General features: G+C 55.1%; 1 protein-coding gene across 7 annotated transcripts in view; it reads right to left on the minus strand.

Annotated features, from left to right (window-relative positions):
* The window catches only part of GOLGA3 (golgin A3), a 54,655-nt gene that overhangs the window by 12,896 nt on the left and 16,683 nt on the right, over positions 1 to 25,076 (minus strand). For all 7 annotated transcript variants that reach the window (XM_008005319.3, XM_008005317.3, XM_008005324.3 and 4 more), the window contains 12 exons: positions 23,524 to 23,830; positions 20,007 to 20,209; positions 16,722 to 16,859; positions 14,962 to 15,123; positions 14,277 to 14,645; positions 12,442 to 12,519; positions 10,639 to 10,902; positions 8,293 to 8,387; positions 6,604 to 6,820; positions 4,488 to 4,631; positions 2,642 to 2,839; positions 1,182 to 1,298 (listed from right to left, as the gene is read on the minus strand). In XM_008005319.3, coding sequence (XP_008003510.1) covers positions 1,182 to 1,298; positions 2,642 to 2,839; positions 4,488 to 4,631; positions 6,604 to 6,820; positions 8,293 to 8,387; positions 10,639 to 10,902; positions 12,442 to 12,519; positions 14,277 to 14,645; positions 14,962 to 15,123; positions 16,722 to 16,859; positions 20,007 to 20,209; positions 23,524 to 23,830 — 2,292 coding nt within the window. The remainder of the gene's footprint in view (positions 1 to 1,181; positions 1,299 to 2,641; positions 2,840 to 4,487; positions 4,632 to 6,603; positions 6,821 to 8,292; positions 8,388 to 10,638; positions 10,903 to 12,441; positions 12,520 to 14,276; positions 14,646 to 14,961; positions 15,124 to 16,721; positions 16,860 to 20,006; positions 20,210 to 23,523; positions 23,831 to 25,076) is intronic.

Consider the following 25,076-nt stretch of genomic DNA (forward strand, 5'->3'; position numbering starts at 1 on the left):
CTGCAACCTCCACCTCCTGGGTTCAAGCGATTCTCCTGCCTCAGCCTCCCAAGTAGCTGGGATTACAGACATGTGCCACCATGCCAGTCTCATTTTGTATTTATAGTAGAGACAGGGTTTCTCCATGTTGGTCAGCCTGGTCTCGAACTCCCAACCTCAAGTGATCTGCCCGCCTCAGCCTCCCAGAGTGCTGGGATTACAGGCGTGAGTCACCGTGCCCAGCCATCTGCCATATCTTAAAATTAATTGTATTTATAAGGAAACTTTATTGTTTCACCCCTTTAAAAAAAAAAAATCAAGAAGCTTTTTATTTTTATCTCAATTACATTATCATAAAAAAGTTCTTAAAGGCTGTGGCAAAGCCAGGTCATAGGCATGAAAGAAGCTTTACTGTTAGGCCAAAAAGTTTGAATTCTGAAGCAATTATAACTTGTAATTTTTTACAAGTTCAATTCAAACAGGATTTAAAGGAAAAGTGATGTGTTCTTTCCTGCCTTTCTCTAGAGAAAACCAGTTATTTCTTGTGTTCCTTAGAAATTTTCTACATATACATGAGCATCGAATGCACACACACACACCACGTCCCAGGCACACACGTGCACGCACACCCCCCACGTGCACACACAGGGCAAGCGTGCTAGGAGTAGCTGCTCTGTGCCAGGCATGGCAGAGGTAGCCAGCAAGCAGCGTTCTAACGGAGGAGCAGGGTCCAGATGGGGCACCTGGGGGTCAGGATGGGCCTCTGCTGGCAACTTGAGCAATGTGTCAGTGAACACAGGTGAAGCAGGGCAGGGGCCAGCCAGGAAAAGACAGCTCTCTACACAGAGAAGGGTCCACAGAACCACCCCTCGTCTGCCAAACACAAATGGGATCCTACGCTCTTCTCAAGTTTGCTTTTGCAATGCAACAAGACACACAGGACACCGTTCCTAGCACAATATACATACATACGCACGCGGAGCTCATTGGCCCCAGGTCCTCATGGCTGCACCACCATTTAATCTAACACCACCTTCTAAGGACCAGACCAGGTGCTCTGCAGCCTCCATCACCAACAACTGCAACGCACCTTTGCTCTCTGTACCTGCCGGAAGGAGGCTGGTGTGTGAAGGACTCTGCATAGATTTCTAGGCACCGGAGCGTCCTCTGGAACGCCCTGTGAGCCAGAAAGTGGCACGTACCTGCTCCTTAAGGCTGTTCACCTTCTCCTTCTCCTTCTCTAGTGAGGCCTGCAGGGCCTGGACAAGCTGCTTCATCTGGCGATCCTCCTCTTCTTTGCGCTGCAAAACCGCCTGCACCTAGATCAGATTGCAGGACAGATAAGGACGTCAAATGGCAAACACACAAGGCTGCGCACGCCACACCACAGGCGCAGGCGCACGCCACACCACAGGCGCAGGCGCACGCCACACCACAGGCGCAGGCACACGCCAGGGAGGCAGAGGAAACTCCACCTCTGAAGAATCTGTGACAAAAACAGAATCTTAGGTTGCGGGAGCACAACCACAGGGCCGCACTCAAGAATGTGGCACGCCTGTGGGCCCCACGGCTCCAGAGGCTGGGGCAGGAGGATTGCTGAAGTCCAGTAGGTCAAGGCTGCAGTGAGCTATGATGGTGCTACTGCACTCCCCTCCACTCTGGACAAGAGCCAGACCCTGTCTCAAAAAAAAAAAAAGAATGGGCCAGGCACGGTGGCTCACGCCTGTAATCCCAGCACTTTGGGAGGCTGAGGCAGGTGGATTACCAGGTCAGGAAATCGAGACCATCCTGGCTAACATGGTGAAACCTCGTCTCTACTAAAAATATAAAAAATTAGCTGGGTGTGGTGGCGCGCGCCTGTAGTCCTAGCTATACTAGAGGCTGAGGCAGGGGAATCGCTTCAACCCGGGAGGCGGGAAGCCGAGATCCTGCCACTGCACTCCAGCCTGAGAGACAGAGTGAGCCTCTGTATTACTAACAACAACGAAAAAAAAAAAAAGGAATGTGGTGGCTGGGAACCCAAAAAATACATATAAATCAGGGATTGCGGCCAGGTACAAACAGAACGGAAGTGGTGGGAACTAGGGCAAAATATGGAACTAAGACGGGAGAGTCAACACCAGCAGCTTGATGTGGCCCCCAGGATTTCCCTGAAATGCCCCGCCTGGTCCTCAATCCAGAGAGGCTGTGGAGCCTGAGCAGCTGAGTGAGACCCAGGTCAGTGTTCGAGTCCCAGTTCTGAACTGCGTGAACCTCTTGTTAAGTGCCCCCTACATACAATGTCACCACCTGGGACTGGAACTCAGCCACACCCGCATGGGAGATCTGCCCCTCAACTGAGCAGGCCTGCCCGTGAACCAAACAGGCCTGCCCTTCAATTAAACACGTCTGCCCCTCAACTAAACACGTCTGCCCCTCAACTAAACAGGTGAAGTGAGCACACACAGGGGCTCCAGCCTCACCTCGGAGAGCCCAGCCCTGCACCAACAGCCGGGGACCCAGGCCTGTGGGTCACCCCAACCTCTGAGCCTGTTCTCTCGGCTGCAGGCCGGGTGGGCTAGGAGTCGGCACAGGTGACTGAATCTGGGTGAGATTCTCGGACTGCACACAGCCTCAGCAACTCTCACGCCGCTGCTGGCCTGAGTTTGACGAGTTTGAATACCTGAAGGTTCAACTGGACTAGGTCTGCCTCCCTCTTGGCCAAAGCTGTTTCTAGGATGCTGTTGTGTTCCCGCAGAGCTGCGTTGGACTGTCCAAGACCCGTAAGCTTCCCTTTCTCGTGCTCTAATTCGAGAGCCAACTTCTTGTTCGACTCCTCGAGGCGTTTTATCTTCTTCCTGAAGCCTCTGGATTCTTGAAGCTGAAACATACCAACATCACTGTGAAATTACCCGCACTGGTGAGTGGAGTTCACACACCCCAGAAACAGGTGTTTTAGTAAGAAAAAGCAGAAACTTAGGCCAGGCGTGGTGACTCAGCCTGGAATCCCAGCACTTTGGGAGGCTGAGGTGAGGGGATCACCTGAGGTCAGGATTTCGAGACCAGCCTGGCCAACATGGTAAAACCCCGTCTCTACTGAAAATACAAAAATTAGCCACCGTCGTGGCGCACACCTTTAGTCCCACTCAGGAGGCTGAGGCAGGAGAATCACTCGAACCCAAGACTGGAGGTTGCACTGAGCTGAGATCGTGCCACTGCACTCCAGCCTGGGCAACACAGCGAGACTCTTGTCCCAAAAAAAAAAAAAAAAAACACAGCAATGGGCCAGGCGCAGTAACTCACACCTGTAATCCCAGCACTTTGGGAGGCTGAGGCGGGTGGATCACATAAGGTCAGGGGTTTGAGACCAGCCTGGCCAACATGATAAAACCCTCTCTCTACCAAAAATACAGAAATTATCCAGGTGTGGTGGCAGGTGCCTGTAGTTCCAGCTACTCGGGAGAATGAAGCTGGAGAATCACTTGAACCTGGGAAGTGGAGGCTGAGGTGAGCCAAGATCGTGTACTCCAGCCTGGGTGACAGAGCAAGACTGTCTCGAAACAACAAAAACAAAGCCAGCAATGGACACCACAGGACCGTGCTTGCTTCATGGTATGAAGGCTGTTGTGGTCATGGTCAGTTGCTTCCCCAGGCCCTTCTCCTTCCTCCCCATGGCCAAGAGCCCAGCCTTCTCCTGGGGCCATGGGCTTCTGGAGAAGCCTGTCCAGGCACTGAGCCCTGGCCAGGCCACTCAGCAGGCTGGGCACGAGCAAAACCATTTCAGGACAGGACATAGTGAGTGGAACAGGCAGCCCTAGGGTGACGGAGCTCCACAGAGAGGGGCTGGGGAGGGAGAGGGGGCTGGGACACTGAGCTGCCACCAGCACCGCTGAAGTGAGAACTGTCTCTGAACCTGAGACAGATCTGAGTTCTTTTTTTTTTTGAAATGGAGTCTCACTCTGTTGCCTAGCCTGGATTGCAGTGGCACGATCTCGGCTCACTGCGATCTCGGCTCACTGCAATCTCTGCTCCTGGGTTCAAGCAGTTCACCTGCCTCAGCCTCCTGAGTAGCTGGGACTACAGGCACCTGCCACCACACCCAGCTAATTTTTGTATTTTTAATAGAGACGGGGTTTCACCAAGTTGGCCAGGCTGATCTCGAACTCCTAACCTCGTGATCTGCCCACCTCAGCCTCCCAAAGTGCTGGGATTACAGGCATGAGCCACTCGCCCGGCCAAGTTGGGTTTCTTACTTGCAACCAAAGCGTTTGAACTGAGAAGGGTTGCACTATGAATTCTGTAACCATTCCACCAAAGAGACGGTACCACAGTGATCCTCCCCAGAGGGCTGGAATCAGGGCCTGCCCCACCACAGAGCCAGAGGCTGACGGTCAGAAGGTGGCAACACCAAAAGCAGCAATGCTAGGCGCACGGTGAAGTTTTGTTTTTCGGGCCACACGAGTGGTGGCACGCCCAGGGATCACGTGACCTGCCCCACGCTGCCGCCACAGCAGATAGCCAAGCCTCACCTCATCCTCCAGCTCCAGCACCTTCTCCCGGGACTCCTCCAGCTCCTGGCTAGTCAGCGCAATGACCTCCTGCAGTTCCTTTTCCAGCAGAGTCTTGCTGTGACTGACAGCCTGCAGCTCCGCCTCCAGGGCCTGGATCCTTTCCTAAGGGCCAGGACAGAACGGGCACTTGGTCACGGGACAGGCCCTGACCCCCCTCACTTCCCGTGGCACCTGCTGTGTGGCTGCACACACCAGACACCAGTTGCCTGACACAGTCTCACAACCTTCCTTTATGTTAAAGAAGTTGAATTAACCGACCACAGCATGCACACGATGACACACGGGGACAATTGGGACAAACAAAATCATCTCTTCAGTTCAATGCTTCAAAAATACAGAAGAAAATCTGACCTGCAGATAATGGCTATAAATCACCACCTGTGGCAAGCAAGCAGCACCAGGTGTAATCAACACCACATATGTGCTCACGCACCACACATCACATACACACACACATACCACACGCACACACGCTCACGTACCACACACGTGTTCACATCTCACACATGCACATACGTGCTCACCCCACACACACGTGTTCACACCCCACACATGTTCGCACCCCACACCACACGCACACACGTGCTCACACTTCACACATGAATGGATACATGCAGGCACCGGTGTGCTCTCACACCCCACCCACTTGTTGCCTCGATGGTGCCAGGCCTTTGCCAAGCATGTTCCAGTACCACCTAACTTAACCCTCACATGAGGAGGTCCTCATTCACCTCAGTTTGACCTCATTTCACTGAGGATCAAAAAGGTGAGAAATTTGCCAAAAACCACCACTTGCGAGGGGTGAAGCCCGGACAGACACAAGACATCGGGTCACGGCCGTGCTATTCCTCAGCTGCAATGATGCGGCGAGGGGCTGGCTCTGCCTGGCCTTTGCGCCCTCCCCACCCCAGCCCTTAGTGAGCCCAAGGAAAATGGCAACTGAATCAATCTCCCCAACAGTTTACAAAGCAATCAGGTGAGAGGGAGCACTTGATTTATTCATTTAATTTTAGACACAGAGTCTCTCTCTGTCGCCCGGGCTGGAGTGCAGCAGCAAAATCACAGCTCACTGCAGTTTCAGCCTCCCCTCCTGGGCTGAGGTGATCCTCCCACCTTAGCATCTCAAGCATCTGGGACCACAGGCACGTGCCACCATGCCCAGGTAATATTTTTGTATTATTTGTAGACATAGGGTCTCATTATGTTGCCCAGGCTGGTCTCAAACTCCTGAGCTCAAGCGATCCTCCCGCCTCGGGCTCCCAAAGCGCTGGGATTACAGGTGAGAGCCACCGTGCCTGGCTGAGTTTATTTAATTGCTGGGATTACAGGTGTGAGCCACCATGCCTGGCCAAGTTTATTTAATTTGACAAGAAAACCGCATGTTATGATACAGTCTCTTCTTACCCATAAATTCTTAAGTGGACGGGAAATAGAAACAAACCACATGTAAGAAGAAACACTAAGTTGTCCGTGCAAGGACACGAACTGGAGAATAATAAATACAATGCAGATGAACTTACTCAGGTAGAATGGTATGCCTACCACGTAAGGTAAGAGAGCACAGAGGGCCGCGGCCTCCACAGAAGGCCCTGCTCAGAGCCCTCCAGCAAGGGCACCGGCTTGTTCTGGGCCACCGCAGCGTGGCTACCTCTAAACGCTCCCCGAACCCTGCCAAACGCTGACCCCACACCCCTACTCCTGCTTCTCAGCGAGTGCGGAGGCTGCTTTTCCTCCCGCTGCAGAGGCTGCTGGAACGCGAGTGGACCAGGGCAGGCCCTCCCTCTGCCCCAAGGGAGCAGCTGAACTTCTCTGAGCCAAGGAGATTTCTTGAGGAAAATCAGGTGAAGGCCGAAGGCCGCAGACCGCAGACCGTGCAGGGTTCATGGGGGGATGCAAGGTGATGCTCCATCACTGCGGGCTCCCGGCAACCTCAACGCTGAGCGGAGTTGAGAGAGCTGCCGCCTCCCACGTGAGCTCGGCCCCGCAAGGCTTTAGGGGACAACTGCTGATGGAGAGCCCTTCCCCACACTGAGGGGCTGGCAACCCTGGCTTGGGATGGCACGGCGTTACCTACATGTAGAGCCAGGCTGCTGTCACCGCTGCCGCCCTGGGCTCGGAGTTGGCCCAGCTCCGCGTCCGCAGCCTCCTTGGCCGCAAGGGCCTCCTGCAGGCGGCGGCTGAGGATGCCCACGGCATTCTCGTAGGCCTTGTGTTTGGTCTTCATCTCCTTCTGGGCGCTGGTCAAGTCTGAGCCCAGCCGCCTCATCTTCTGCTTCTGTTCCGTGATGGCCCTGGGGTGTCACGAGGGAGACACAAGAGGAAGCTGAATTATCCTCTGACGCGACCGTCTGGCATTCTGGTTCGCAACAGCAGGCAACAGGAAGTGCGTCTCAGAAGCCCCTCCTGAAGGACGGGCTCGATGGCCGAGACCCTAGGCCACGGGGAGGCTGCCTCCGCTCACACCCCACCCTCGCTCTCCCCAGAACCCAGCTGCCCTAGGAAAGCCGGGTGTGTGTGTGTCTGTCCTGTGGGGGCTGCACACAGCGAAGGATCAGTCCGTATCGGGTGTTCCCGCAGAGCCAGGCCAGCGGAAGCACTCAGTGAATTTTCACCATTTCCACCACCAGCATCAGACCTGCCCTCCTCTTGGGGCAGCTTATGAACGACCCTGTGAATGCAGAGAAAGAGTCTGCTCCTACCAAACAGAAACGTTCTTGAATATCGGTAAAAATTTCAACCATCAGATTCATGAGCAAATCACCAGCTGATTAAAGCAAAGCAGCACAGACGCTCACGCCTGGAATCCTGGGGGGCCGAGGCGAGAGCATCGCCTGAGTCCAGGAGCTTGAGACCAGCCTGGGCAACATACTGAGACCCCATCTCTACAAAAAAATTAAAAAATTAGCCAGGCGTGGTGGTGCACACTTGGGGTCCCAGTTACTCCAGGGGCTGAGCTGGGAGGATCACTTGAGCCCAGGAGGTTGAGGCTGCAGTGAGGTATGATGGCACCACTGCACTCCAGTCTGGGCGACAGAAACAGACTATTTCGAAAACAAACAAAATACCTCAAAACTATGCATTTAGCTGGGCATGGTAGCTCATGTCTGTCATCTCAGCACTTTGGGAGGCTGAGACAGGAGGACTGCTTGGCCCTGGGGTTCGAGACCACCCTGGGTAACATGGTGAGACCCCATCTCTACAAAAATAAAGCAAAGCAGCACAGGGCACAATGCCAGAGGAAGAAGGCCCGACAGCATCTGCGTGTGCATGCACATATTGATGGGCATGTGCCGGCAAGGTCTGTGCACCACTGGGTAAGACAGCCCCTGACGGCATCTGTGTGTGCAAACGTGTGCCGGCGAGGTCTGTGCACCACTGGGGTAAGGCAGCCCCTAACGGCATCTGATTGTGCGCACACGTATGCACGGGCGTGTGCCGGCGAGGTCAGTGTGTTCATGTTTATGTGAGTGTGAGGTGTGAGGATGAACACTGAAGCATCTCCCAGGGTTGGAGCTGGGAGAGGGGATGCTGCTGCACAAAAAGTCAAACATAAAAACACCTGGGGAGCTTCTGTTACAGGAGCTTCAGCAAGTCCACGATCAACTCGGATCATTTCGCAGATGAGCAGCCACCAAACCACACAGACTCCAAACCTGGACCTTAACGTTCCAGGCCACCACAGCACCTCCCAGGGAGGGCGTCCCCGCACAACAGCAGCAGCCCACGGGGCTCTCCCGCCTCCCCCGGGCACACGCGGACTTACTTCCGGGCTTCTTGCTGCAACTCTTCAATTTGTTTCTTCAGCACCTCGTTGGCCTCTGTGACGGCGACCATCTGCTCCTTATCGAACTGCAACGACTTCGGAAGGCAAGGCGGGCGTGAAGAGCGGCACTGAAAGCCCCAGCCTGTCTCCCCTCCCAGGCTCCAGCCCATTGTCCCTGCCAATGGCACTGCACAGGCTCGCCCTGGAGGACTTGCGCCTTGAGAAAAATCCTGAGCGAGACATCTACCTTCTTACAAACCACTCTTTTTTTTTCTTGAGATGGAGTCCCATTCTGTCGCCTAGGTTGGCGTGCAGGGGCGTGATCTCAGCTCACTGCAACCTCTCCGCCTCCCAGGTTCAAGTGATTCTCTTGCCTCAGCCTCCCGAGTGGCTGGGACTACAGATGCCCGCCACCACACCCGGCTAATTTTTTTATTTTTAGTAGAGACGAGGTTTCACCACATTGGCCAGGCTAGTCGAACTCCTGACCTTGTGATCCACCCGCCTCGGCCTCCCAAAGTGCTGGGATTACAGGCGTGAGCCACTGCGCTCGGCCACAAACCACTCATTATTGAGACCAACAACCGTTTCCAAACACTGTGTCCAGAGCATCAGAGGCACAACAGGACATGACTAGTCTATAGGAAAGCCTGTGGACCCAGGACCTCTCCTCCTAACCCCTAGGACCCAGGACCCCTCCTCAAGGATCCAGACCCCTCCTCAGAAACCCCAGGACCCTTCCCTGGAGACCCCTGGACCCATCCTCAGAGTCCCCAGGAACCCTCCCCTCAAGCCCCTGGGTTCCCTCCCCACAGCCCCTGGACCCCTCCCTGAGCCCCCGGAACCCCTCCCCAGAGGCCCCTGGGACTCATCCCTGGAGACTCCAGGACCCTTCCCTGGAGCCCCCTGGATGCCCTCCTCAGCCTCCACTGTGAACACTGACGGCTGCGTCCCCCACCTGCTCCTGCCCTCGCAGCCTTTCCCCAGCTCCTGTGTGCTAAGCGAGTCCCCACAACCAGCCCAGACCTGCAGCTGTGGGGTCTGAACGTGCTCTGCCCCCACTGCTGTGTCCTCCAAGCCTCCTGCAACCCAAGGAGCCGGCGCTGCCCTCGGCCCACCTCCCCACCCCGGCAGCAGCGTTAATCCATCAGCCCCCACTTTCTGACACCGACCGGCGCTCCTCCATCGGCTCCTACTTTCCAACACTGACCGGCGCCTGGCCACACCGCCTACTCCCGGCCTCAGCCTGGCTCCTGATGAGCCAAACACGCTGACCAGTCCACCTGCTGGGACCTTAGCTCAGTCCTCTCTGGCAACTTCAGAAACATCATAAGCAAAACGACCCTCCCCAAATTTACTGTTACTCTCCCGATTTCTCATCTCGCCTCCCGGTTCCTCAGTCTGGATGTCTGGACAGGATCCTCGACTGTGGCCTCCGTCCCGCACCCCTCACCCCTCACCTCCGGCTCACCTGCTCTGCCACCTGCAGCCGAGAAACTGTCACCAGCATCCCGGACACCCACTGCGTGCAGAAGCCAGCCCAGGCTCAGCTTCCACAGGAATGTGACTGTCTCTGGCCGGTCCCAGATCCGCACCCAGCCACAAGGGACTCCCAGGGTCCCCGGGCCCCGGTGCCCTGCCCTGACGTGGGGTCTCCACAAAACACTCACCCTTGCTTTACGCATGACAGCCGCCGTCCTCACATACTGGATCCCGGGAGCCCATGGCAATGGGGAGAAGCTGGGTGCCTCACGGGGCCTTCTCACTCCCTCCCTTCATGCAACATCGTCACCTGGACTTACCAGGCCTCACCTGACTGCCCCTCTGGGACCTATGCTCCAGGTGGGCCATATTCCCAGCTGTTCTTCCAAAAGCCTCTCCCGCCTTGCCACCGCCCCGCCCCAGACCCGGCCCCGCCCCAGACCCGGCCCCGCCCCAGACCCGGCCCCGCCCCAGACCCGGCCCCGCCCCAGACTCGGCCCCGCCCCAGACTCGGCCCCGCCCCAGACGCGGCCCCTCCCCAGACGCGGCCCCGCCCCAGACGCGGCCCCGCCCCAGACTCGGCCCCGCCCCAGACACGGCCCCGCCCCAGACACGGCCCCGCCCCAGACACGGCCCCGCCCCAGACACGGCCCCGCCCCAGACTCGGCCCCGCCCCAGACTCGGCCCCTCCCCAGACTCGGCCCCGCCCCAGACGCGGCCCCGCCCCAGACTCGGCCCCGCCCCAGACACGGCCCCGCCCCAGACACGGCCCCTCCCCAGACGCGGGCCCGCCCCAGACACACGCGCCCCAAGCACTTTGGCCGAATCCTCCCCAACAAGTGAGTCAGTCCGACGCAGACGGACCTGCAAGTGTGTTTCCATCTCGTCTCGCTCCTTCTGTGCCGACTGGAGATGCCCTTCAAGGTCGGCCATCTGCTGACGGACCTGGGCCGCCTCTCGGTGCAGGCGCGAGAGCTCCGCCTCCGCGGCCCGCTTCTCCCCGTGCACTTGCATCAGCTCCTGCCGCAGCTCCTTCAGCTCCGAGTCCAGCCTCTTCCTGGTGGCTTTCAGCTCACTGATGAGCTGGTCTTTGGAGGTGGCGTCGCGCCGGTAGGCCTCCACCATCACCTGCCAAAGACAGAAGCTGTGAGCCGACGCTGGGCGGTGGGCGCGGGGGACTTCTGGGGGTCAAGCTGGCTTCAACAAAAATGTTTACCACTTACCAGGGACATAACTTTTTTGAGGTAAAGATACATTTCATCAAATCTAAGCCTTCATCGACTGAGACACACCATTATTTACCCACAAGTGACATCACGGCCTGTTTAAACGAATCTGTGTGTGGTGCACGAGGCAGTCACACCGGCCTCCCAGATGTCTCTTCAATTCCAAGGAGTCTGGCTCCCTCCAGCCTTCAACTGCACTGCTTTGCTTCCAACAGGTACTCCCCTTGCTTGTGGCTCAGTAATAAAACAAAGCAGGACTCACGACACTGCTTCAGGGGCCGCCCTTGCTCAGAAATAAAATATAGCAGGCCGGGCGCGGTGGCTCACGCCTGTAATCCCAGCACTCTGGGAGCCCGAGCTGGCTGATCACCTGAGGTCAGGAGTTCAAAACCAGCCTGGCCAACAAGGCGAAGCCCCCATCTCTACTAAAAATACAAAAAACCAGCCAGGTGTGGTGGCACATGCTTGTAGTCCCAGCTACTCAGGAAGCTGAGGCATGAGAATCACTTGAACCTGGCAGTCAGAGGTTGCAGTGAGCTGAGACAGCACTACTACACTCCAGGCTGGGCGACAGAGCCAGACTCTGTCTCAAAAAAAATAAAACACGGCACTCACAACGCTGCTTCAGGGGTTGTCCTCGCTCAGAAATAAAACACAGCACCACGAACAATACAGCTTCGGGGGTCACCCTTGCTCAGATCCCATAAAATCCAACAGGAGGTACTGGCTTCACTGACACAAAATTTATATTCCATGTCTTTTTGGGTAATCATAATTTGTTTCAATGGTGGAACTCCATGTGCATTTTTCAGACATTTTAAATGGCAAACCCAACCTGTGTCAACAATACTGCACAACACACAGCTCCCCAGAGTGAGCACAACAGGGTATGACAGGCGCTCCAGTGACAGCCGCCCCTGGAGATCTGAGGGGCCAAGACCCCCACCCCGCTGTGGAAGTGCGTCTTGACTTTGCAGATTAAGTACCTTTAAAAACAGTTAAAGAGAGCCGGCGCGGTGGCTCACGCCTGTAATCCCAGCACTTTGGGAGGCTGAGACGGGTGGATCACAAGGCCAGGAGATTGAAACCATCCTGGCCAACACAGTGAAACCCCATGTCTACTAAAAATACAAAAAATTAGCCAGACGTGGTGGCCAGTGCCTATAGTCCCAGCTGCTCGGGAGGCTGAGGCAGGAGAATGGCGTGAACCCGGGAGGTGGAGCTTGCAATGAGCAGAGATTGTGCCACTGCACTCCAGTCTGGGCGACAGAGTGTGAGACTGTCTCAAACAAAAAAAAAAAAAAGAGTTAAAGAGAACTCAAGATGTTACCTGTTATCTTCTTCTCAACTCCAATGACACTGGAATTGCTAAGCAATTAAACCACACAAAACTCTGTTCATACGCTTGTTTCAAGTGAAGAAATCAACAACACATTTTTACCTTTTGTTGAAGAAACTGTTCCTTCATTTTTTGCGTTTGCTTTTTCAGAGTGGCAGTCTCCTGCTGCAGGTGTTCCACCTGTGGGGAACATGTGCACAGACATTACACTGTGGGCTCCAGGAGGGGAATGTGTCTGCACAGATGTTACACTGAAGGCTCCAGGAGGGGAACACATCTGCACAAATGTTACAGAGAGCTCCAGGAGAGGACACATCCTCACAGATACTACACTGAGGGCTCCAGGAGAGGACCTATCCTCACAGATATTACACTGAGGGCTCCAGGAGAGGACACATCCTCACAGATACTACACTGAGGGCTCCAGGAGAGGACACATCCTCACAGATACTACACTGAGGGCTCCAGGAAAGGACACATCTGCAGAGTTGTTACACTGAGGGCTATAGGAGGTGAATGTGTCTGCATAGATGTTACACTGAGGGCTCCAGGAGGGGGATGCAGCTACACAGACATTACACTGATGGCTCCAGGAGGGCACACATCTGCTCAGATGTTATAGGAAGAAGCATTTGTGTGCTGACGGGAACTGGTGGTTCCTAAGGCCTGGGCTCTCCCTCCTCACCACTGAGAGCATGAAGGCACAGTGAAGGGCAGGGAGGTGGGAGAGGGGATGAGGCCAGGGCGTACTCCAGCCCAGGACTTGGCAAGCCTTTCTTGGAGATGCCTGATAGGAAACGACTGCAGCTCACAGGCTGCATGTCAGTCACAGCTGCTCAGCAATGCTCCTGCAGCACAGACGCAGCTCCAATCTCTGCAAAGGCGGGCAAGCAGGGCTGTTCCAGTGACAGTTACAGAACCTGGTGCTGGGCTGCACCCACAGGCTGAGGGTGCCGACCCCAGGCTTTGGTCCTTGTCCTGCAAAGTCTGTTGGAGCCCAGTCCATTCAGCCCAGGAGCTTTTGAGAAATGCAGAGCCTCGGGCCCCACGCAGACCCAACCCACAGGACTGCACTCAGAGGGCCCCACGCAGACCCAACCCACAGGACTGCACTCAGAGGGCCCCACGCAGACCCACCCCACAGGATCTGCACTCAGAGGGCCCTGGAGGACTCAGGAACACAAGTGTTTGTGGAAACACTTCTCTACCTCAGCAAACAGCTCTCAGCACACACACGGGGCAGTCGACTCCAGAAATAGGGAAAAGCTTGTTGAGGGCCGAGGTTTTCTGTCTGAATATAGAATACGCTGCACGCAAATCCTAGTTATCACTAGAGCACGACTGGAGAATGAGCCTTTTTCCCTACAACATGGAGGGCGGTCCCTCAGGAGCCCCCCCGTGAAGGATCAAAGTGCCCGGCCCAAACTGGTTTTAAATAACATTCTCTTCTCGATGAACTCTGAAAACATCACGCTAAGTGAAAGAGCCAGTCACGGCCGGGCGCGGTGGCTCACGCCTGTAATCCCAGCACTTTGGGAGGCCGACGTGGGTGGATCATGAGGTCAGGAGATCGAGACCATCCTGGGTAACACGGTGAAACCCCATCTCTAATAAAAATACAAAAAAATTAGCCAGGCGTGGTGGTGGGCGCCTATAGTCCCAGCTACTCGGGAGGCTGAGGCAGGAGAATGGCGTGAACCCGAGAGGCGGAGCTTGCAGTGAGCCGAGATTGTGCCACTGCACTCCAGCCTGGGCGACCCAGCAGGGAAGAAAAGAAAGAAAAGAGAGAGAAAGAGAGAAAGGGAGGGAGGGAAGGAGGGAGGGAAGGACGGAAGGAAGGAAAAAGAAAAGACAGACAGGAAGGAAGGACCAAATAAGAAGCATCACTCCTGCATGGAGGGTTCTGATTCAAAACAAAGCACAGCAGAATGCATTACCTGGCCAGACTTGATGGCCAATTCTTCTCTTAACTTCTCTAAAGTTTCCGACGTTTCCTCGGTACCTTCTTCCAAGCGTCTTGCTCCTCTGTTAAACTCCTCCTTGCCACTCTTGGCCGCCTGCAGAGCCGCCTCCAAGATGATCTTCTCATTCTGCAGGAGGCAGATCGTGTCCTCCCTGGAGGCAGCCTCGCCCTGCAGCTCCCCCAGCCTGGCCTGCAGCTCATCGTAGTGTGTCTGCAGGGCATCGAGAGACTGCTCCCTGCTCTGCAGAGCCTCCTGAGTCAAGGTGAGCTGTTTCATCAGGTCCAGGTGCTCCTGCTGCAAAGCCTCAAGCTGCTGGTCTCGCTGGAGCAAAGTCAACTTCACCTGGAGAAGGAATGAAGCCCACATGGCTGCGCCGACCCTACTCTGAGAACGTGTGCCCTTTTCCTGTTCAGGTTTCAAGTAATTTTGATGGACACCATGGAAGGTCTTTTTTTCACGCACAATCCTGGTGCAGAAGAACCAGCAGGGCAAACAAGAGTCAGGTCTGCAGCAGCAGCAGCATCTGACCAACAGCCCAACTCTCACCTGAGCAGACACGGCCCCACAGCAGAGGACCACCCGGGTTCCTTGTGTGCAGTCCTGGCTGCTCGGGATCACCTGGGGCCTGGGTCCAGCCTGAAGGGCTGCAGGGACTTACCTGCTCCAGCTGCTGCTCCAGGGATGCCGCCGAGTCTGCCATCCTCTGCAGCCGCTCCCTCTCGCCTTCAAACTCTTCCAGCCTCCTCTGGAGGTCCTCCTCCACCATTGTCTTTGCCTCCTGAATCTGCAGGAAGGCCGCTTCCTGATCCAACATGTCAGCCTGGGCCCAGCAAACAACGCGTTTTTAAAAAGGCAGGAAACCGTAATAGTGAACAGCAGCCAGCAAGTCCCGTGCTCTGCGGAGAAACTTACCACCCTGGCATGGGCCCCATCCACGTCCCCATCCTGTCTACCAACTGCAGACTGAGGGCCCTGGGTGAGCAGCTGGGCCGCCCACCAACCAGGAGACCGAGGCCAGGTCCAGCCCAGGCCAACAACCCCGTGTGAAGGACTCGGATCCACTGGTGAGCACAACCTCCCCAGCTTTTCTCTTGTGGCAACACACGGGTGACAGGTGCCTCCTTTCGGGAGTGAGACCCAGACATGCTCTCACAAGAGCAGTGCTTGGTACCACCAGGTAAGAGAGGAGAGGCCCCTGCGGTGAACACAGCCTGCATCTGGCTGTGGATGAGCCCTCACATCGCGGTACACTTCTTAGGGAAAACACAAATTCCTAACTTGAAATTCTTTTCAGTTCTTCTCTACTAAGCCCTTGAAGAACTATGGCTGACGCAACACGATTCTTATCCGTCATCCCAGCTGGGTGGCCCAGCTGACGCCACAGAGAGGTGGGAGCAGTCGCAGAAGACGAGAAACCATGTGAGGCTGCGAAGAGCTCCCTGCACCACGGGAAAGGTCGGCAACGAGAGCGGCCCAGCATCACCCAGCACAGAACCTCCCTCCATACACTGCCTCGGGGTTTTACACCATTCCTTCTTCTTTAATTTTTCCACAAGGCTATCGAGTAGGTGACATTATCCCCATTTTATAAAGATGAGGCTCAAGCCTGTAATCCCAGCACTTTGGGAGGCCGAGGCGGGCGGATCACCTGAAGTCGGGAGTTTGAGACCAGCCTGGCCAACACGGCGAGACCCCGTCTCTACTAATACAAAAAATTAGCAGGGTGTGGTGGCGGGTGCCTATAATAGCAGCTACTTGGGAGGCTGAGGCAGGAGAATCGCTTGAACTTGGGAGGCGGAGGTTGCAGTGAGCTGAGATCACACCACTGATCTCAGTGAGACCACTGCACTCCAGCTGGGCGACAAGAGCGAAATTCCACCTCAAAAAAAAAAAGACGAGGCTCAGAGAGCGAAGAAATTGTCTAGGGTCCCACAGCTAAAGAACAGCTATCAAGGCTGCTGCATTTCTGTCCTCTGGAGATGGCTGGGCAGGCAGCGGCCATGACCTCAACAGCGTGTGGTTGCTGGAGGGTCAAATGGCAATGCAGGTTGAGTGCTTAGAAAGCAAAGAAAATCCTCTCATCGCTAGGCTTCGACAGGCTGTCAGGCACAAACTCACCGGACGCTTCCTCCTTACCTACTCTGTACCCACCGCCATCCCTGACTGGCAATGACTGACGGCCGGGGCCCAGGCCGAGGCGGGGCTGGCAGGGAAAGAGTCACACTGCACTAAGCCCCACAGGTGAGGGATGAGGAGCGGGGGTCCCAAAGCCTTAATGAGCGGTCACTGCAGGCCATCCATGAGAATATTTAAGAGATACACACAGAGAGATAGAACATGTAAGAAAAAACACACCGTATCTATGTCTGTGTATGTGTATGTTCTCCCAACCTTACACGGCCCCGGCCGCAGCCTCACCTCAATACCCTGCAGCTGTGCCGCGATCCGTCCCTTCTCCTTCATGGACCTGTGCTGAGTTTCCGTCAGCTGCTGGGACAGGGACACATTCTCGAGTTTCAGGTGCTCCAGGAGACCTGCCTGGGTCATCTGTCCAACCTTCAAAAAAAAAAACCCCACAAAGTAAAAAGTTGCTCAATTTCAAGCAAGAAATGCAGACCAGCCTGTCCCTGGAGGCCCCAGGGTGAGGGTCATGGGCTGCCCCTCAATGTCTCCCACATAAGCCCCACCACCCACCACACGTCTTCCCACGTCAAAATATGCTCTGTCTGGGCTCTGTGTGCCTGAGTGGGAGGGCAGGCAGGCCATCCACAGGCACTCATCATGCTGTTTGTAGCTCATCAGACTGCAGTGTGTAGCAGGACCTACCCAAAAGTCCCCACTGACGAGGCATCTCTGAGCCCCTGTGGGTGAGGAGCCTTATCTTAACTGACCAAATCCAGCCAGACACACACCAGGGCCTGCCTGACAGGTGCCATTCCCGGGACGCAGCCTTTACAGCCCAGCTAGGGCCCGGCCCAGACCCCCAGGTGCTCAGGCCCACCCTGGCCAAGCGTCTCGTGAAAAAGCCCAGTCCCATGGCCCTGAGGAGGACGGCGTCAGCCAAGGGAAGTAGCACTGAAAGGAGATGTGAGGACAGCCTGGGGCCTGCAGCTGGACCTGCCCGCGTCGCCTGTTCCATGCTGCCTCCTGGAGTACGAAGTGCGAGACGTGACAGAAGCCACGGGCCCCAGGACCTCAGGAGAAGGTACACGGAGCCAGGGAAGACAGCCTTTGCTGGGACTGTGTTTTGAGACCATGAAAGCAGAGTGCCTGCCTGGAATTCTCCTCCCTTCTGAATGTTACTGGGAATGAAGGGATACATTTGGGTACCAAAAAAATGTATTAAAAACTCTGATTAAGGAATGCTGAACCTGGATTCCAAAGGTATTTGGAAAAAGCAGTGAGGGCCCAGCAATGGCTCATCCTGTAATCCCAGCACGCTGGGAGGCTGAGGCAGGAGGATCGCTTGAGCCTAGGAGCTCAAAACCTGCTTAGGCAACGTAGCAAGACCCTGTCCTTACAGAAAATGTTTAAACAATTAGCCAGGTGTGATGGTGTTCAACTATGTCCCAGCTACTTGGGGGGCTGAGGCAGGAGGACTGTGTGAGCCCAAGAGGTCAAGGCTACAGGGAGCTATGATCGTGACACTGAATTCCAGCAGCATGGGTGACAGGGCAAGACCCTGTCTCCGAAAAAAAAGCAGATAGGGCTCTAGAGCCACCATCACTTTGAAGCTTCCTCTCTTTTTGTTGTCCAGGCTACACCACCACACTTCCTTGTTGTTGGTTTTTTATTTGAGACAAAGTGTGGCTCTGTTGCCCAGGCTGGAGTGTGGCATGCAGTGGCTCGATCTCGGCTCACTACCTCTGCCTCCTTGATTCAAGCACGTCTCATGCCTCAGCCTCCCAAGCAGCTGGGACTACAGGCACTCGCCACCACACCTGGCTAACTTGTGCATTTTTAGTAGAGATGGGGTTTTGCCATGTTAGCCAGGCTGGTCTTGAACTCCTGGCCTCAAGTGATTGGCCCGCCTCCGCCTCCCAAAGTGCTGGGATTATAGGCATGAGCTACTGCACCTGGTCCAAACTATACTTCTAAAATACACCTGGCATGGCTTACTTCTTTAAATACTACCTCATATAAATGCCCTGGAGTTTTAAAAAACTGTATTAATTTGTATACTGATTTGTTTCCAAGTTATGTTGTAAGTAGAACAAATGCTTTTCCATATGGTTCTTTGGCTTAAAAAATACGTAATAGGTTGAGTGCGGTGGCTCGCGCCTGTAATCCCAGCACTTTGGGAGGCTGAGGTGGGCGGATCACAAGGTCAGGAGTTTGAGACCAGCTTGGCCAATATGGTGAAACGCTGTCTCTACTAAAAATATAAAAATTAGCTGGGCATGGTGGCGGGCACCTGTAATCCCAGCTACTCAGGAGGCTAAGGCAGGAGAATCACTTGAACCCAGGAGACAGAGGTTGCAGTGAGCTGAGATCATACCACTGCACTCCAACCTGGGAGACAGAGCAAGACTCCATCTCAGAAGAAAAAAAAAAAAGTAACAAAAATTGAAGAAAACTTCTATTGTATATATTTGTAAATCTAGATATAAAAGGAACATTTGGTGGAATTAGTATTTCACATTCCCCTCTTGAGAAATAAAGTTTTAATAAATATATAATATTTTATCTGGAAAAAAAAATTCCACAGCTAATTAAAAAATAACAGGCCAGGTGCGGTGGCTCGCACCTGTAATCCCAGCACTTTGGGAGGCTGAGGCGGGCATCACTTGAGCCCAGGAGTTCAAGGCCAGCCTGGGCAACATGGCAAAACCCTGTCTACAAAAAATACAAAACTTAGCTGGGCATGGTGGTGCATGCCTGTGATCCCAGCTAGTTAGGAGACTGAGGTAGGAGGATCGCTTGAGTCTGAGAGGTTGAGGCTGCAGCGAGCCGAGATCGCACCACTGCTCCAGCCTGGGTGACGGAGTGAGACAGTCTCAAAACAAAAACAAAAACAAAAAGACTAAGGCTGACCAAAGGCGCTCTTCAGCATCTCTGACACCATCCTAATTAGGCGAGGTGCTGAGACTCGGATCGAGGTGCATGTGAACCATTCGCCTGTCAGTCCGGGTGTCTCCAGCGTGTGGGCCAAGGGGCAGGCCTGGACAGACACACGCTCCCACATATGCGGGACCAAGCTGGACATGGGCTATGCCCACTAACGAGTGGATGGGAGAGGAAAGTGTTTCTGACAGTATGTAGGAAATGCGAGGCACGCTGGAAAGATGTGGTCCCTGTGTGTCACTGAGGGCTCACACAGCAGAGACAGGAAAAGCTCCAACCAGGAAGAGAACTCCACTGGCACCACACACCTGTGAGACATCGCAGCAGAGTGGGGAGGCCGGGGTGGGAGGGTCCTGAGACCCAGGCAGATGAGAATTTACAGGCATGCACCACCATGCCCAGCAAGACAGGCTTTGGAATTGAAAATGCTGGCAGAGGCTGCTGTGGGTCTCCCATGTCAGAAGGTTGTGGGGGGGCCCACGGGACACATCCTACATGGGACACAGGGTGTGCTAGACAGCAGGTTAAAAACAAAAACATGTCTGTGAACTCTAAAAACAGAAAAATCTTTGGAAAAAGCACCGTTCTACGCGAAGACAAGAAGCGTGACCTGCCCTGGAAGGTAGACGGGGGCCGTACCTGGATGTGAGCCATCTCCCCCTGCAGCCTGACGCGGGCCTCCTGGGCCAGGGCGAGCTGCTGCTGGTACCACTGCCGGACACTCTGCAGGGACGAGATCTCTGCCTGGGATGCCTTCAGCTTGCTGGTCAGCGTCGCCCGCTCCAGCTGCACCTGCTGAAGCTGGCTCTGCAAAGCTGTCATCTGCTGCCGCAGGTCGTGCACTGAAATGGGGCAAGCACAGCAGCTCAGGCCAGTGACAGCCAACGGCGGAGTCTGCAGCTCCGCGCGTGCGGGACACAAGGCGGGACTCTCAGCGGAGACCAAGAAAGAGTCAGTTCCGGTTATTCCCCGTAGCTGACTCCATGAAGTCGCCGTGAACACGGAACTAGTGGACGCTGACAGATGCTGCTCCTGGGAGAAATGCAGGGTGAAGTTCCTGCAGGCCTCTGCTCAAGCATCTTCACCAGTTCATTGATACATAACCTCCGTTCTATGTCTCCATTTAAGACACCTATTCAATACATAGCGTCGGTTCATTCACACTGAGCTCACAGCCAACAGCAACTTGGCCAACAAGCCTGAGCAGAGATTCTCTAGGAAATAATGATGGCCGGGCATGGCGGATCAGGGGACATGGGGGTGCAGGGGGCATGGGGGTGGATGCCCAGGAGATCCAGACCAGCCTGGGCAACACAGCAAGATCCTCCACTCAAAAAAAAAATTAGCCAGGCGGGGTGACATGCACCTGTGGTCCCAGCTACTCGGGAGGCTGAGGCGGGCAGATCCTATGAGCCCAGGAGTTCGAGGCTCCAGTGAGCCACAACTGCCCCACTGCACTCCAGCCTGGGCAACAGAGCAACCCATCTCAAAGACAAATGAATTTTTAAAAACAAAAATAAAATTAAAAAAAACAGAAACAGGATGAATTAAAAAAAATAAATCAAAAGAAAAAAATGAAGTACATCTCCACAGAACACCTCACATCCTCTCTGCGTTTAAAAACACTAGACAGTGTTGGCCTGGCACGGTGGCTCACACCTTTAATCCCAGCACTTTGGGAGGCCGAGGCAGGTGGATCACTTGAAGTTGGGAGTTCGAGACCAGCCTGGCCAACATGGAGAAACCCTGTCTCTACTAAAAATACAAAATTAGCTGGGCGTGGTGGCACATGCCTGTAATACCAGCTACTAGGGAGGCTAAGGCAGAAGAATCGCTTAAATCTGCGCAGTGGAGGTTGCGGTGAGCCGAGGTCACACCACTGCACTCCAGCCTGGGCAACAAGAGTGAAACTCTGTCTCAAAAGCAAAACAAAACAACAACAATAACAAAAAAAAAAAACACTAGACAGTGTTTGGGGCCATCTTAAACCGCAAAATTATCCCCAAAAGAAATAAACATGGCCCTGGAAAGAACTCCGGCCCGGGGTGAGCACGAAGGCAGGCAGAGCGTCCTCTCCTCCTCAACGGGCGCCTAGGATGACTCACATACTCTGCTGCTTCACACGTGTCCATGAATACTGAGCTTGGGGTTCAAACAAATTTAATCAAGTCGGCAAATTCACACTTATGAAATCTGTGAAAATTGTCGTGGACGCCAAGGCTCTCGTCTTCGACCTAACGATGTCTACCAGCCATCAACAAACAGCAAGGGTATCTGTCGCTCCCCTGGTCAGGACTGGGCAGCCTCACCACAGTTCAGGCTGGTTTTGCCGCCCCCCGATTACTGGTCAAGTGAAGCGTGGCAACCCACGGGGCCCCAAACTACTTTAGTGTTGAGAACTTTTTGGGTTTCATAGTTTTTCTGAAGGGATTGGGTATCACGAAATGCTCGACTGAAACATTAAAGCGATCACAGGAGTACTACTGCCTCTCGGCTGGCTTTCTCTTTCTTGTATTGGAACGCAGCCTCTGTGACACCAGCTTGTCACCTTCCTCTGTCTCATCAGATCCAAGACCCCGTCTCACAGCCTCATGGGCGAACTGGCTGACGTGGAGTCAGCCCTCCCGGTGGCTGCACCAGGGCCCCCTCGCTCAGGCGATCCCAAGGCCTGAGAGATGAGGCCACCGAGCAGTCTCCCTGGGAGGACTCTGGACCCAGGTCACTCCACACTCCCTCAGGCTTTGGTCTTCAACCTTCTGACCCTGCTTCGCCCTCTCCTTCTCACTCCTGTTCACGCCTGCTCTGAGCAGGTCAACCAGAGTCTTCTCCGTGCCTGCTGGGCACTGGAGTGTGGGCTCTGGGACTGGCCCAGACGGGGACTGAGGGGGCAGAAGGCATGCTGCCAAGCCACATGGAAGCCCGCCGTGGTTCCTGTGGTCCACCGTCCTACTTGTACTCGCTGGGCGAGCCCTACAGGGAGGCAGCTGGATCGACATGCTGCATCCAGGGAGAAAAGGTTGCCAGACAGACAGTCAAGGAGCTGCTCTTGAATTTTTTTTTTTTTTTTTTTTTTTTTTTTGAGACAGAGTCTGGCTCTGTAGCCCGGGCTGGAGTGCAGTGGCGCGATCTCGGCTCACTGCAAGCTCCGCCTCCCGGGTTCCCGCCATTCTCCTGCCTCAGCCTCCGGAGTAGCTGGGACTACAGGCGCCCACCACCTCGCCCGGCTAGTTTTTTGTATTTTTAGTAGAGATGGGGTTTCACCGTGGTCTCGATCTCCTGACCTTGTGATCCGCCCGCCTCGGCCTCCCAAAGTGCTGGGATTACAGGCGTGAGCCACCGCGCCCGGCCTGTTCTTGAATATTTTAAATGGAATCTGCAATTCTGTGGAATAAGTGGGCAGCTCTACACCCCCGAAATACCACTGGACTTTTGAGGCAGGATGCATGTAAATCATCACCACAGACAGTCCAGGGTCCGAGGTCGATCTCCAAGACCTAATTCATTCCCCTGGATGTGCACGCAAAAATGTACACAATTCCACAAGTTCAACTAAAGATTGTATTTCCTTTAGAAAAGTGGCCTCCTTATGTGTAAATTACAAACCAATGCAACCCCCACAGGCATAGTCACATGCCAACAGAGCTGTCAGCACCAGCCCCAGCTCGCTGGGCGCCTGCCTGGATTGGGGGCTGGGGAAGGAGGAGGACGCGGCAGCTTGGTAGGGACCAGTCAGGGGAGGAGGAGGGCGCGGCCAGGAGGAGGAGGAGGGTGTGGCCGGGACCAGTTGAGGAAGGAGGGCGGCGGCGGGGAAGGAGAAGGACATGGCCAGGGACCAGTAGAGGAAGGAGGATGGCGCAGCAGGGACCAGTCAGGGAAGGAGGGCGTGGCCAGGGAAGGAGGAGGGTGTAGTGGGGACCAGTGGAGGAAGGAGCAGGGCGTGGCAGGGACCAGTCAGGGAAGGAGGGCGTGGCCAGGGAAGGAGGAGGGTGTAGTGGGGACCAGTCAAGGAAGGAGCAGGGCGTGGCAGGGACCAGTCAGGGAAGGAGGGCGTGGCCAGGGAAGGAGGAGGGTGTAGTGGGGACCAGTCAAGGAAGGAGCAGGGCGTGGCAGGGACCAGTCAGGGAAGGAGGAGGGCGTGGCCAGGGCCTGGCCTCACCTGTGTTGTCCTTGCTGAGCATGCTTTTCTGCATGTCCTCCACTTTGGCCACGAGCCTCTGGTACTGCTCCTCGGCCACCTGCAAGTCGTTGTTGGATGATGCCAGGCTGGCATTTTTTGCCTCCAGCATGTTCTGCAGGTCGGTCATGGCTCGCTCCAGGTCCCAGCACGACTGCTTCAAAGTGTCCACCTCCGAGCTGAGCGAATCCTGCCGCTGCTGGCTGCTATGGCTGCACTCCACCTGTGCCTGCAGCTTCGTGCTGAGGGCGGCCAGCTGGGCCTGTAGCTCAGCCTTCTCTTTAAGTGCCTGAAAAGATCCCAACAACCACAATGACTTTCAGAAAACGAGTCACTTCCGTCCAGTGTATTAACAGGAACACAACTAGCGAGTCAGTCAGGGCCTGACGGGGGACCCTGAGACCCCCAGGTGCTCTCCCAGGGCCTGACAGGGGACCCTGCCCCGAGACCCCCAGGCACTCTCCCAGCACAGCCGTCCCAGAAGAAGGCGACTTTCCAAACAGGCCCAGGACGCACACGGAGCTGCACTAGTTTTGGGCCCAACTGCACCTGCACAGGGCAGCGCTCGGGCAGCGCTGGGGAAGCACCCTTCTCCTGCGAGGACACGGGAAACGTGTTCAAAACACCAAATGTGCACATGGGCATGCCAGATATGGCATAGATATGGCACACACACACAGAATGCCAGACGTGTAGAGGGACCCCTGAGAGATTAACAGTGGATTCGGATCTGGGGGGAAATGGGCAAAAAACACAGGCAAGGAAAGGTGGCTGCTTCCTAAGTGCGGCTCTAGGGGCTCCAGCCAGGGCCACAGGACACAGCACAGTCCTGAGTGACCACGGCAATGCTGTGTGGCCCCAGGAGCAGCAGAGAATCGCCGGAGCAAATCACCCCACCACCGGCCCCCACGCTAAGGCCTACGGGAGGGATCCAGTTCACACATCGCCAAGACAACAGACACCCAAAGCAACTGAGGAAACACAAACTCAAGGATACTCTAGAGCAAGGGGCCAGCAACCACCACACCTGAAACAACCCACACGATCGTGGTGTGGATGCAACCAAAGCACCGATCAGTGACCCCAGGAGGATAAGAAGACAAAGTGCAGTGAGAGCAAGCCACCGTTCGAGAGAGTGGCTACACAGAGGAAGGGAAACGCGTCCGGCGACGGGAGGCTCACGCTGTAACGCCGGAGAAGTGACGACTGTACAACCAGAATTAGCCTCAAAACAGCCGAAATCACCTTTTCCGTAGACACAGCTTTAGGTGGTTTGTGTCCAAGGACCATGTTGTACAAGAACACCATCTTCAGCATGAGATGTGCATTCAGCAAGGCAAGCTCCCAGCGCGGTGAGCAGCTACGGCCCTGCTCTGCGGCCCCATTCGCTGCAGGAGGCCCCCTCAGCCCCGTCACCTCAGGGCCTGGGTGCAATCTCATGCTTCCACGACAGAAGCAGACAGCTGACCCCCAGTGAACAGATTTACTCAACTGTCGACAGACGGTAAATACCTAGCTCTTTGCTATGGGTAAAG

The sequence above is a fragment of the Chlorocebus sabaeus genome, chromosome 11 (assembly GCF_047675955.1).
Source record: "Chlorocebus sabaeus isolate Y175 chromosome 11, mChlSab1.0.hap1, whole genome shotgun sequence".
Taxonomy (NCBI): domain Eukaryota; kingdom Metazoa; phylum Chordata; class Mammalia; order Primates; family Cercopithecidae; genus Chlorocebus; species Chlorocebus sabaeus.